Consider the following 15,151-nt stretch of genomic DNA (forward strand, 5'->3'; position numbering starts at 1 on the left):
CACAATGTCACAAACCTCAGTCCATAGTTCATCAGGCACTCTTATCAGATCTAGTCTCTTAAATCTATTTCTCACTTCCACTGTATAATCATAAGGGATTTGATTTAGGTCATACCTGAATGGTCTAGTGGTTTTCCCTACTTTCTTCAATTTCAGTCTGAATTTGGCAATAAGGAGCTCATGATCTGAGCCACAGTCAGGTCCCAGTCTTGTTTTTGCTGACTGTATAGAGCTTCTCCATCTTTGGCTGCAAAGAATATAATCAATCTGATTTTGGTGTTGACCATCTGGTGATGTCCATGTGTAGAGTCTTCTCTTGTGTTGTTGGAAGAGGGTGTTTGTTACGACCAGTGCATTTTCTTGGCAAAACTCTATTAGTCTTTGCCCTGCTTCGTTCCATATTCCAAGGCCAAATTTGCCTGTTACTCCAGGTGTTTCTTGACTTCCTACTTTTGCATTCCAGTCCCCTATAATGAAAAGGACATCTTTTTTGGGTGTTAGTTCTAAAAGGTCTTGTAGGTCTTCATAAAACTGTTCAACTTCAGCTTCTTCGGCGTTACTGGTTGGGGCGTAGACTTGGATTACTGTGGTATTGAATGGTTTGCCTTGGAAACGAACAGAGATCATTCTGTCATTTTTGAGATTGCATCCAAGTACTGCATTTCGGACTCTTTTGTTGACCATGATGGCTACTCCGTTTCTTCTGAGGGATTCCTGCCCGCAGTAGTAGATATAATGGTCACCTGAGTTAAATTCACCCATTCCAGTCCATTTCAGTTTGCTGATTCCTAGAATGTCGACATTCACTCTTGCCATCTCGTGTTTGACCACTTCCAATTTACCTTGATTCACGGACCTGACATTCCAGGTTCCTATGCAGTATTTCTCTTTACAGCATTGGACCTTGCTTCTATCACCAGTCACCTCCACAACTGGGTATTGTTTTTGCTTTGGCTCCATCCCTTCATTCTTTCTGGAGTTATTACTCCACTGATCTCCAGTAGCATATTGGGCACCTACTGACCTAGGGAGTTCCTCTTTCAGTATCCTATCATTTTGCCTTTTCCTACTGTTCATGGGGTTCTCAAGGCAAGAATACTGAAGTGGTTTGCCATTCCCTTCTCCAGTGGACCACATTCTGTCAGACCTCTCCACCATGACCCGCCCGTCTTGGGTGGCCCTACGCGGCATGGCTTAGTTTCATTGAGTTAGACAAGGCTGTGGTCCTAGTGTGATTAGACTGACCAGTTTTCTGTGATTATGGTTTCAGTGTGTCTGCCCTCTGACACCCTCTTGGCAGCACCTACCGTTTTACTTGGGTTTCTTACTTTGCCAACAAAGGTCCATCTAGTCAAGGCTATGGTTTTTCCAGTGGTCATGTATGGATGTGAGAGTTGGACTGTGAAGAAAGCTGAGCACCGAAGAATTGATGCTTTTGAACTGTGGTGTTGGAGAAGACTCTTGAGAGTCCCTTGGACTGCAAGGAGATCCAACCAGTCCATTCTGAAGGAGATCAGCCCTGGGTGTTCTTTGGAAGGAATGATGCTAAAGCTGAAACTCCAGTACTTTGGCCACCTCATGCGAAGAAGAGTTTACTCATTGGAAAAGATTCTGATGCTGGGAGGGATTGGGGGCAGGAGGAAAAGGGGACTATAGAGGATGAGATGGCTGGATGGCATCACCGACTCGATGGACGTGAGTTTGAGTGAACTCCAGGAGATGGTGATGGACAGGGAGGCCTGGCGTGCTGCGATTCATGGGGTTGCAAAGAGTCGGACATGACTGAGTGACTGAACTGAACCCAACCTATGTCTTTTAATATTGCCAGTAGTTCTTTTATGATTTGATTTGCTTTTGTCAAGATACCTATTTTTTTAATCTTAATCTTTAAAATTATGTAGAAGTTCTAGAGAGATTTAGAGGAAAGAGAACCATGTGTTAGTTGCTCAGCCGTGTTCGGCTCTTTGCAACTCCATGGACTGTAGCATGCCAGGCTCCTCTGTCCATGGAATTCTCCAAGCAAGAATACTGGAATAGGTTGCCATTTCCTGCTCCAAAAGAGAGCCAGAGTATTTGGGGAAAAAACTACTTTTATATAATAAAAATAATAAAGATGTGTCATACATGTGTATATATATCAAATAGATTCTGCCTTTATTCATGAGTCCTCAAAGAGTTTCAGACATTTCTTGATTTCTTAATGGCTTTAAAAGAAACACTCAAACTCTCCAGTTAATGATAGTTTTCTTTAGGGGATACCTTCAGCATTTTGCATTTGCAAAGTGTTTAATATCTCAGAGTGACTATTTGGTTTTTATCTCAATGAAGTGTAATGAAGTAGGCTAGAGATTAGTATTATATCCATTTTACAGTTAAAGAGACTGAGGTACATAGTAGTTGTACTGTGTACAACTAAAAAACAGTAGCTACTAAAATAGTTGCTACTAATAAAAAATAACAACCTATTTTTTTATTACTTAGATAAATTCAGTATTAGGGACTGTCTGAGGATATGGATAGGTCTCTGGGAAGGTTACCATGTATATCAATTTGCCAGGGACAATCCCAATTTGTGTCCATTTCTCCCTTATTCCCCATCTGGTTAGTTTTTCTCCCTTTATTCTCAAAAGTTTCTCAATTTGGTTTATAAATCATATAATTATTTTAATCTCTGATCATAAGGATATATTAACTCATTCTTTCAGAGATTATATAAGATGTTAATTTGTGTCTGCTGCTGCTGCTGCTGCTAAGTCGCTTCAGTCGTGTCCAACTCTGTGCAACCCCATAGACGGCAGCCCACCAGGCTCCCCCGTCCCTGGGATTCTCCAGGCAAGAACACTGGAGTGGGTTGCCATTTCCTTCTCCAATGCATGAAAGTGAAAAGTGAAAGGGAAGTCGCTCAGTCGTGTCCAACTCTTTGGCGACCCCATGGACTGCAGCCCACCAGGCTCCTCTGTCCAGGGATTTTCCAGGCAAGAGTACTGGAGTGGGGTGCCATTGCCTTCTCTGAATTTGTGTCTGAGAGCTACTTAAAGAGTTTTGAAAATTATCTGAATTTCTTTTCTCCTTATGGTGTATTAGCATAGCCAGCTACTGTATGGAGAATGGTTATGCATTGATCATGCTTTATTTCACTAAAGAATTACCTGGTGTGAGAGGATGATAGAAAGCAACAGTGATTAGTCATATATTCTGCAGCGGAGAACTACCTCCAGTCTTGTGATAATCATAAAGATGTTTCAGTTTTTAAATGTAAACTGCTTTGCCCTGAAGGTTAACGTGAAATCTTTCTTTTTTAGGTCGATTTCACATATGGTTAATTTTTTTTTTTAAGTTTTTGTAAACTAGACATTAGCTGTATGTGTATTTAAATAAAAACTTGCCAATTGCTTAATACTGGCTTATAAGAAAAATTTGGTATCTCACTTTTCATTGTCGAGGCTTTATATATTCATATATTTCTGTTTAATGCTTATCTCCCAACATAGATGTGTTATCTTCTTACAACCCCAGCCATGTGTTTTGCTTTTATTCTTTAGAAATACAGTTGATTTCTAGTGTTTGAGGTATACAGAAAAGTGATTCAGTTATATGTATTCTTTTTCATATTCCATTCCATTATACATTATTACAGGATACTGAATATAGAGTTCCCTGTGCTATATAGTAGATCCTTGTTATCTATTTTATATGTAGTAGTGTATATCTGTTAATCCTGTATTCCAAATTTATATCTTCCCCCTTTCTCCTTTGGTAACCATAAGCTTGTATTCTATGTCTGTGAGTCTATTTCTTTTTTGTCAATAAGTTCATTTGTATCATTTTTTTAAGATTCCACATGTAAGTGATATATAATATTTGTCTTTCTGTGACTTATTTCACTTAGTATGATCTCTAGGTCCATCTGTGTTGCTGGAAATGGCATTATTTCATCCTTTTTTATGGCTGAGTAATACTTCTTTGTGTGTATGTAGACACACACAACATCTTCTTTATCCATTCATCTGTAGATGGACGTTTGGGTTGCTTCCATGTCTTGGCTATTGTAAATAGTGCTACTATGAACATTGGGGTATGTGTATTTTTTTGAATTAGTTTTTGTCTTTTCTGGTATATGCTCAGGAGTGGGATTGCTGGATCATATGGTAACTGTTATTTTTACTTTTATAAAGACTGAAGACTCCTTACTGTTCTCCATAGCGACCATACCAATTTACATTCCCACCAACAGTATAGGAGGATTCTCTCTTCTCGACACCCTCTCCACCATTAATTATTTGTAGACTTTTTGATAAAGGCTGTTCTGACTCATGTGAGGTGATACCTGATTATAGTTTTGATTTGTATTTCTCTAATAATTCGTAATATTGAGCATCTTTTCGTGTGACGGTTAGCCATCTGTTTGTCTTCTCTAGAGAAATGTCTGTATAGGTCATCTGCCCAGTTTTTGATTGAGTGTTTGGTTTTTTGATATTGAGCTATGTGAGTTGTTTGTATATTTTGGAAATGAATCTCTTGTTAGTCACATCATTTGCAAATATTTTCTCCCATTCTATTACTTTGCTGTACAATAGCTTTTAAGTTTAACTAGCTCTCATTTGTGTATTTTTGTTTTTGTTTCCATTACTATAGGAGATGGATCCAAAAAAACATTGCTGTGATTTATGTCAGAGTGTTCCTGTATTTTATGGTATCTGGTCTTCCATGTAGGTCTTTATTCCGTTTTGAATTTATGTTAGTATATGGTGTTAAGAGAATGTTCTCAGTTCATTCTTTTATATGCAGCTGCCCAGTTTCCCCAGCACTGGTTGTTGAACAGGCTGTTTTCTCCATTGTATATTCTTTTGTCATAGATTAGATGACCAGAAGTGTGGGGGTTTATTTCTGGACTTTATCCTATTCCATTGATCTATATTTCTGTTTTTGTGCCAGTACCACATTTTTTAAAAAATTATTTATATAGGTCTCTTATAATCTGGAGTCAGGGCACATGATTTCTCTAATTCCATTCTTTTTTCTCAAGATTGTTTTGGCTATTCGGGGTCTTTTGTGTTTCCATACAAATAAAATTTTTTTGGTTCTTGTTCTGTAAACAGTGACATGAGTAATTTGATAGGGATCGCATGAGTAATTTGATAGGTAATCTGTAGATTGCCATGGGTAGTAGAGTCATTTTGACAATGTTGATTTCTTCCAGTTAAAAGTGGTGAGAGTAGGCATCCTTGCCTTGCTCCTAATGAGTGTTACCTCTTACAATTTTAATCACCTATTTTAAAAGCAAATATAGTTTAAAGAGAATAATTACTTTGGGACATTACAGGGATCATCAGTACAATCAGTCTGGCTAGCTTGTTCTTGTCTTTGAAACTTTTGGAATAGTGATTAGATAAAGGTGTGAAATACATCCTTAAAATGAGCATTGCTTCAGGTTACCTAGTTGGCTGGACGTGGAGACTCAGTTCAGTTCAGTTGCTCTTGTGTCCGACTCTTTGTGACTCCCTGGACTGCAGCAGACCAGGCTTCCCTGTCCATTACCAACTCCCGGAACTTGCTTAAACTCATGGCCATTGAGTCATTTATGCCATCAAGCCATTAAATCCTCTGTTGCCCCCTTTTTCTCCTGTCCTCAATCTTTCCTAGCATCCTGGGTCTTTTCCAGTGAGTCAGCTCTTTGCATCAGGTGGCCAAAGTATTGGAACTTCAATTTCAGCATCAGTCCTTCCAATGAGTATTCAGGGTTGATTTCCTTTAGGATTGACTGGTTTAATCTCCTTGTTGTCCAAGGGACTCCCCATTATTCTTCTCCAGCACCACAATTTGAAAGCATCAATTCTTGGGCGCTCAGCCTTCTTTATGATCCAACACTCACATCCGTATATGACTACTGGAAAAAACATAGCAATGACTGTACAGACCTTTGTTTGCAAAGTGATGTCTCTGCTTTTTAATATACTGGCTAGGTTTGTCATAGCTTTTCTTCCAAGGAGCAAACGTCTTTTAATTTTGTGACTGCAGTTACCATCCACAGTGATTTTGGAGCCTAAGAAAATCAAGTCTGTCACTTTCCATTGTTTCCCCATCTATTTGCCATGAAGTGATGGGACTGGGTGCCATGGTTTTAATTTTTTGAAACGAAACTAAACTGTTAGCATCAATGTGTGATGGTATGCAGGGGAATTTTGAGCATTAACTTGCTAGTATGTGAAATGAGCACAACCGTACAGTAGTTTGAATATTTGGCACTGATTTCTTTGAGTTTGGAATGAAAACTGACCTTTTCCAGTCCTGTGGCCATTGCTGAGTTTTCCAAATTTGCTGGCATATTGCTTGTAGTACTTTAACAGCATCATCTTTTAGGATTTGAAATAGCTCAGCTGGAATTCAGTCACCCTCACTAGCTTTGTAGTAATGCTTCCTAAGGCACACTTGACTGCATACTCCAGGATGTCTGGCTCTAGGTGAGTGACTACACCATCGTGGTTATCTGGGTCGTTAATACCTTTTTTGTACAGTTCTTGTATGTATTCTTGCCACCTCTTCTTAATCTCTTCTGTTAGGTCCTCGCTGTTCTGTCCTTTGTTGTACCCATCTTTGCATGAAATGTTCTTTTGGTATCCAATTTTCTTGATGAGATCTCCTGACTTTGCCATTCTGTTGTTTTGCTCTATTTCTTTGCATTGTTCACTTAGAGCTCTTATCTTTTCTTGCTATTCTTTGGAACTCTGTATCTTTCCTTTTCTCCTTTGCCTTTCACTTCTCTTCTCTTCTCAGCTATTTGTGAAACGTCTTCCGAAAACCAGTTTGCCTCTTTGCATTTCTTTTTGTTTGGGATGGTTTTGGTCACCCCCTCCTGTACAGTGTTACAAACCTCCATCCATAGTTCTTGAGGCACTCTATTGGCAATGCCTTGAATCTATTTGTCACTTCCCACTGTATAATCGTAAGGGATTTGATTTAGGTCATACCTGAATGGTCTGGTGGTTTTCCCTACTTTCTTCAATTTAAGTCTTGATTTTGCAATAAGGAGCTCATGATCTAAACCACAGTTAGCTCCAGGTCTTGTTTTTGCTGACTGTATAGAGCTTCTCTGTTTTCATCTGCAAAGAATATATAATCAGTCTGATTTCAGAATTGACCATCTGATGATGTCCATGTAGTTCTCTTTGGTCCAGGGCAAATTCTGTACTACATGTTTTTTCCTGATAAATATTTTGCATGTACTTTATTTACATAAATATATTTGAGAAAACCAATAATTCCTTTCTAAAAACTACATCATTGTACAATACTAGTTATCTACTGATGTGGAACAAAATTTTGCTCCTTAAAAGAATGAACATCTCACACAGTTCTTGAGGGTCTGACATCCAGTAGAAGCCTAGGTGGGTTGTTCTGGCTCAGAATCTCGTGAGTTTGTAATCAAGCTGTCCCCTGGGACCTCAATCTCCAGGGCTGGAGGGTTTACTTCTCGCTAACCTTGACAGAAGGCCTTAATTACCCATCATGTAAGCCTCTTTGGTACTGTTCTTAGCATAACTTTTCCCAGTAGTCAGTGAGAGAGATTGTCATTAAGACAGAATCTTCAATGTCCTTTAATCTTGGGAGTGACATACTTTCAGTACTATTAGTGCTGGTATTCTTCTATTAACTCTGGTTAATGGACCAACTCTGGTACAGTGTGGGAGGGGATTGAATAAGGGCATGAATTCCCAGAAGCAGAGATCACTAGGGGCTGTCTTAGAGCTGGCTACCATAGTCACTAAGCACCTTTATTAAGGAAATACTTGTTCAGTAATTTCTTGTAGTTAGCATCCATCTTATATGAGCATTATCCAGCCACTTAAAATCTGAATGTGCTTTAACTTTTTATTGGTCACTGGAGTTCATCCTTATGAACAGCATGGATGCTATGATAGGGATAGGAGGGTGTGAGGAAACTCTTTGCCTTTATTCTTTAAGGCCTCTGGCTTAGCTTTCTGAGGTCTCAGGCTTGCTTTTGTACCTTTTGTTCTTCCCTTGTTTGAAACTAGCTGTGATTTGCATCTTTGTGAATGTACTTTCTTTGCTTCTGGTTTTGACCAGTATCCACATATCCAAATCTTTAGGAACTGAATATCAAGTGAACTAGCATGCGTGCTCAGTCGTGTCCAGCTCTTTGCGACCCCGTGGGCTATAACCTACCAGGCTCCTCTGTCCGTGAGATTCTCCAGGCAAGAATACTGGTGTGGGTTGCCATTTCATCCTTCAGGGGGTCTTCCTGACCTGGAGATCAAATCTGGTTTTTCTGCACTGCAGGCAGATTCTTTACCACTGACCCACCTGGGAATCAAGTGAACCAGGCATCCTGTGAAAATTTCCTCTAGGTTTTTCCTTGGGAAAAGTAGAGTTGTTCTTATTGCTTAGCCTTTGTGATGTTGGCTTTTTGAGTCGTTTTTATCTTTCTTCTTTATTGTAGAGGCTTCTGGATAGTTCAGGTTGCCTGGTAAGTGACCACTGGCTAAATGAGGTACCAAGTGTGTAAAAGTTGTTTTACAATAATTTTTTTAGTTACTTGTTTACTAGAGTAGACCATTTTGAGGCCGTTAGCATAAAACAAAGGTAAAAATCTCTACTGAGTAAAGTACAGAATAAGGAAGATACTTGGTGGTGTAAAAGACTCTAAAATATACTTAGAGGTTTTTTTTTTCCTATTAGATAATAATTGACAGCAAAAGTTTACTATTTGTTAAAACGTTTATAATTTTATAGAAGTACCACTTTAATAAAACAACTCCTGATAATTGGAGTATTTATAGAGCAATAATTTTAATGCAGTATTTTCTCCCTTTCTAGAGACAAATGGAATCAAATTGGAATTTTGTAGAAGAACTGCTGAAAAAGTCCATCAGTGTTCAGGTACACATTTAAAGTAAGATGGTTTGTGGGCCTTGCTAAATTTTTATGTTACAGATTTTATTTTTAAGAACCAAGCAAACCGTTAAAATGATTTAAATAACAAACTTGGTTTACTTATTAGAAACCTGAGATAAGAATCATCATTCTTTGTTAATACAGGGTCTTTGTATCATAGTTTTTATTTTGAAGATTTTTATTTTAACACTGAGTTGCCAGTTAAAGGGCAAAGATAATTATCGTAGTTGGTGACTTTGACAAAATGTATTCAAAATAAGGAGCAGAAGCTTTAGAATCAGCCATTCCTTGACTGTATGATATCAAGTCTAGGAGACATGATGAGGGAGATAGTCAGTGGCATTGGAAATTCAGTTATATCCTCGTCACAGCAGGAAGGTGACTTGCCTTGCTGAGCAATTTGTCTTACAGGCTTGAATCATACTCTGACTGATAAGGTCCTAGTTTCTGAGCCCTCATTTCATAGCTTATCATTTTTCTTTCTGCAGAACTGTTAATGCAGTGCTTCATGGCCCAGAGGTCAGATTTGACCTCCTTTTAAAATAGTTTTAAGTGTGCTCTTCATCACATCTTTAAACATATTGTATTATAGTTCTGTAAAGTTTTGTGGCATAAGTTGTTTATGTAAGATTTTAAAGGGAAATTTTAGTATTTTTTTTAGTTTGGGTAATAGACTCATTTTCTTTTAAGAAATGAGGATTGTTAAAAACCTGAAGAGGAATAAAAAATATAGTAGTATAAGACTGCTACACATATACACATACATTTATTTTTTACCCATATCTTTGAAAATTGTTTTAATGGCTTAAAATTTTGTTTTCCCTATTATCATTACTCTTATTTTTTTTAGGTAAAAATATAAGTACATTTAGTTACAAGATAAAACTTCTAGTTATGAACTAAGAATTCTAGATTAGAATGCCAAAGAACTCTGAATACAGCAGTTGCATCAGAAGCAAAAGAGCTGTAATCTCAACCATTGTAAAAATTGTTGTTTCTTTTTTTGTATCATTTTAATTGGCTTTCTCCTCTGTTCTTTTTGAGAGCATACTGATTTTAGTAGCTCAAAGTTTCAGACATGTATTTTTTTTACTTCAAGAATGTGTGGAATCCCTAAAATTGGCCATTGTTTACATCATCAGTCTTTTAATGGTATCTGCTAAAGTGGTTGTGAGGATACATCCCCAATTCTTTTAAGGAGGTAGACTGACATGTAGATTTACCTGGCTTGGGATTTCCCAAGATGTGGGACTTTTTGGTGATAAAACCAGGGAAGACCTTAGAAAACTGGGCCAAGTCAATCATCCTAGAAGCAAGGATAGTACAGCTAATCTAAGAAACTTTCTCTGTGAATTTAGGTCTAGCATAAAGTCAAAGAAATATCTTTCCTGTGAGAGAAGAGGTCATTGTAATATTTAGAAAAAAGCAGTCCATTCTCTCTAGTTATCTCAATTTTGTCTTGCCTTGATTGTATCAAATTAGATTTTATAAGTAGTATAGGACTACTTGCTAGAGTTTTTGAAACCAATTTTGTGGGTTCAGTAGGTGGTCATAAAGAATAAATAATATGTTTGGATAGAGCTATCAGTTTGATTATCTGTTTTTCCCCATTGAGGTAAATTAAAATCTGAACATGCTTGTGTGCTTTGACTTCATCTCCAACTGTGAAAGAAAGAGTCTGTTTGCAATATTTAAAAAAAAAATGTTTTACATATACAGCAGTCTTCAAATAAAATTGGTGGACATTCCACTGTAGTTTTGATTAAGCAAATAACGTTCCAAATCTTTTTGTAGCCATAGAGAATCTTCCAGAAACAGACACTGAGCTTTGTTAGTAAAGAGAACATATATTGTTAAATTTTGCTTAAACTAAATAGTTAAGTATTTGCTCTAAAAACATTCTTCTGAGGTAATCCTGTGTAATATTTGTGAATGTTAACAGTAAACATTTGTTCTACCTTTACAACATCATTATTTTCATATGAAAAGGGACATTTTTAGTTTTATGCCACTTTTTAAATAAAGCCTCATTATTTTCTGAGTTCACAAGAATTGTCTTTCAAAGGGCATGAAGGGATGCAAGAAGAAATCCTAAGCAAGCCTAATATTTAAAAAATATTTTTATTTGTCAAATAATCCTGAGAGTCTTAAGGCTAAAAACAACTCAGAATATGACTAGTTCTGAATAATGTGGGTCAATCTTCTAATTACTAATCAGAATTACTGTGTTTTTGGACAGAGGGATTTTGACTGGGATATTGAAGTCTCTTTGTTTAGTCACTGAGTCATGTCGGCCTCTGTGACCCCATGGACTGTAGCCCGTCAGGCATCTCTGTCCATGGGATTTCCCAGGCAAGAATACTGGAGTGGGTTGCCTTTTCCTCTTCCAGGGGATCTTCCTGACCCAGGGATTGAACCCATGTCTCCTGCATTGGCAGGCAGATTCTTTACCACTGAGTCACCAGGGAAGCTGCTAACTCTCTTTATCCAATCCTGATAAAATCCCATCAGACTGATAGTTACTATTTAGCTTCAACATAAGTTTTATTCTCTAGATGGTTTCTGATAGGCAAGTTAGTTATGCATAAAAAATGAATCCCCAGTTGTTATATTGCCATTTCTATAAAATAAGCTAAAAAATGTTTTTATTTTTAGTTCAGTAAAACAATTTGGTGCGTGGAATATACCCAAATTTAATATGCCTGCTTTTGATCTTTCAAAACAAAAGTTCTAGGAAGATATCCTTTTTGAAAGGACTGAGAGATCAGCAGCAGACACTGGAGTATTCTAGGATTGCTTTTTATATGAAATAGTTTATATGTACTCATTCAGCTGAGATGAGACACCCAGAGAGCCCACAGGATCTTGTGATAAATGTAGAAATTGAGTAGCGTGGGCTCTGGATTTGAGATAGGTAGGTTTGAATCTACATGGAAAAGAGCCCCACGTGCCTTCTGGTTTATTAAAAATCAGAGAGAGTGGATTTAGATAATGTTAATCAAAATTCTTGGTTTAGGTAGAGTTTGGCTTCAACACTCAGAAAATTAAAATATATCCATTTAAGGTACAATAGTGTGAATGTGTTGCATTTATTATATGATTGTCAAGACTCAATGTTTTAGCTAAAAAAAATTCAAAGCGACAGCTGTCACTGTGCGAGCACTGTCCATAGCACTAGATGTACATTTTCCACTCATGACAGTCTTGTGAAGTCCCATTTTAGACATTAGGAAAACTGGGACACAGAGTAAGCCTTGTCCAGGTTCACTCAGCTAGCTAGGAAGTGGTGGAGCTGGAATTTGAATCATCATATGTGTTTTTTAGTCATTCCAGAGTGAAGTCTCTCAGTCGTATCCAACTCTTTGCTACCCTATGGACTGTAGCCTACCAGGCTCCTTTGCCTATGGGATTTTCCAGGCAAGAATACTGGAGTGGGTTGCCATTTCCTTCTCCAGGGGATCTTCCCAACCCAGGGATCGAACCCAGGTCTCCCACATTGTAGGCAGATGCTTTACCATCTGAGCCATGAGGGAAGTCCTACGGAGGAAGTCATTCCAAACTCCCTCAAAACACTTGACCTTGTAAGATTCTTAATAAAACTCTGCTTTTTGTTGTTGTTTTAAAACTTTCTTTTTTGAAACTTCTTTGCTGTTATATCTTTCATTAGTAATGTACTTTGATTTGTGAGATCTGTTTTGGTAATACTTGTGGAAAGCAACTATCTCAATTTTCCACTTTTTTAAATTTGTTTTTGTGATCTTCTCTCTCTCCAATAAGTCTATGATGAGAAAAATGTAAGGTAGGAAGAAATTAATATACTCAGGTGTTCTCAAACATTCTTCCTCACCATATTTCAGCTGTTTTTCCATTATGAATTTGAACTAAGATGTCTGTTGGCTCCTCTACTTCTAACTATTGTAAATTCTTATCTCTTTGGCTTTCTGAACTTGAAGATGGGCAAATCATTTAATTCAGCTGATGTGTGCCCACCCACACAATTTTTAATGGAAATTTTTAAGAAGCACTAAGGGAACATGGTTCTAAACAAAATAATGGATGAATATACAAAACATGAGCATGTGCTTTACAACAAATACAGTGATTAATTAAAAAAAAGGAACTTGCTTTTCAAGTCACACTCAACTGACTTACCCTGCCAGAACTGTGGAGAAAATGGTATTTTATAAGACATTTCTTTTCATTTTAATCTGTAGCCACTAGCAAGAAAAGGATGGGAAATTTATCTCCTTTCCTTAACCAAAAAAAAAAAAAAGGGAGGAAAAATCCCCCAGGATACTGTATTTAATTTCTTCTTGATTGGTTGCAGTGGAAAGAGCATGGGCTTTGGTCTCACAAACTTTGATTCAAATCTTGTTCTGGTCACTAAGAGCAATCTTGATCAAATCTGGTGTCAATCAGATGTTTATTTAGATGTTTATTTTTTTTCCCTCATGTTTTTGGAAGGTGGTATAGTATATCTAACAAGTTTTGGAGTCATGAGTCCTAACTCCTTCCCATATGCACTTGGGTAAGCCATTTATAATTTCTGAACCTTAGCCCGTTTTTTTTTTTGGTAAAATGAGTGTAGTAAAACAGATGGTATGAGACATACATGAATAACATACGTAAAACATCATATGATATCAGACACATAGTTGGTATTTAACCTTTTGTTTTTCCCAAACTTTGTACATTTTTATGGTTTAAATACCTTTTTGTGAATTTTACATGTAAATGATTTTCAGACACCAAACAAAGCAACACAAAACTCTTCAAAACGAACCCACTTTTTTCATGTAATTCACTTTTTAATCTTGCAGTGTAATTAAATTAGTATGTTTTAATTCACATCAGTAGTGTGCCATGAGAATAAACCTACATCTAGTTTAATATTTTCATAATAAAATCAAAGAACATTAGTGACCAACGAGGGTTCAATGAGTTTATTTATCAGAGGAACTAAATATCTTTCCCTAAACCATAGAGCCACTTGATGAGAAGAAACACTAGAACTCAGATCTGTTTTGTTGATAAAACATTTACGGAGTCTCTTTGGTAAAGCAGGCACTGTGCTAGGCCTGGGGAGCACTATCACAGCCCTTAGGGAACTCATAGACTTGAAGGTAGATAGGAAGGTGAGAACTGTGTGAAGTGTCCATGAAGCTGTGTAACTTTGTACAGAAAGTGGTGATCCCCTTCTCTTTCTGAAATACTTCTCTCAGGGCCCATGATGCCTGGTTTCCTACCTACTTCATTGGGTTTTGCTTATAGGCCTCCTTTTTCTTGATACCTAAATTTTGGAATAGCAATAGGCTGTCAGTTCTGGGTTCTTTTCTGTTTTCTGTCCACAGTCTTTCCTAGATTGATCTTATATAGGCCTTTAGCTCTAAAAACCATCAATATGAAGGTAATATCCAAATTTGTATCAGTAGCTCTGCCTTTTTCCTTGAGCTATAGACCCATAAATTGTCTGTGTAATATTTGTACTCGGTTGCCCTGTGCACTCTCACCTGTTCCTTCCCTGCTCTTTGCCACCATAAGAATTGAGTGGTTCCATCAATTCATTTTCTTAAGCCAAAACTTAAGAATTCCCCTGAATTGCTATCTTTCCTTCATACCTTAATATAAGTCATAAACAAATTCCATCAACATAACTCTAAAATTGTCTTCCTGTCTTAATCTTACAGTTTCACAGTAATCTCCTAGAATTTTAAGTTGGTGGGAGAAGGAAGTAGAAAAAAGGAGACATTTTAATCTTCTGTGATGAAATAACCACGCACCTTTGTTGAAAAGAGACAATACTGAATCCATTCAACAATTATTTACCTAAAGCATAATGTTTCCCAGGCACCGTCACATTTCCAGCATGTCTGCTTTGTACTTAACCTTTGTCTGCTTTTCTGTTACACTGGAAGTTCTCTTTCAGCTCTTCTAACTGATCTTATACCTCTGTTCTTATCCGCTATTGTCATCTTGCTTGATCCAGTGTAGCATTTTTGAAGCATTCATTTCATGTCACCCCTGTGTTTACAGTCCTCTAAAGGTTTCCCAACATAATTAAAATACAGTCCATACTTCTGATTGTGACGTGTAAAGCCTTAAATGAGATATGGTTCCTGACTATCTCTGACTTAATCCTATAATACCAAGCTTACTGCTAATTCAGGAAGTTTCCATGTATTTTCTCTGCCATCAGTGCTTTACTTTCATTTCTGTATGTGGTTGGCTCTTTTCCATC

At 37.3% G+C, this 15,151-nt stretch overlaps 1 protein-coding gene across 10 annotated transcripts in view; it reads left to right on the top strand.

Annotated features, from left to right (window-relative positions):
* The window catches only part of MMS22L (MMS22 like, DNA repair protein), a 124,747-nt gene that overhangs the window by 21,721 nt on the left and 87,875 nt on the right, over positions 1-15,151 (top strand). For all 10 annotated transcript variants that reach the window (XM_086317617.1, XM_086317626.1, XM_086317621.1 and 7 more), the window contains one exon: positions 8,836-8,898. In XM_086317617.1, coding sequence (XP_086173743.1) covers positions 8,836-8,898 — 63 coding nt within the window. The remainder of the gene's footprint in view (positions 1-8,835; positions 8,899-15,151) is intronic.

The sequence above is a fragment of the Bos grunniens genome, chromosome 9 (genome assembly GCF_055505025.1).
Source record: "Bos grunniens cultivar Pamir isolate PY7600 chromosome 9, Bosgru_T2T1.0, whole genome shotgun sequence".
Taxonomy (NCBI): Eukaryota; Metazoa; Chordata; class Mammalia; order Artiodactyla; family Bovidae; genus Bos; species Bos grunniens.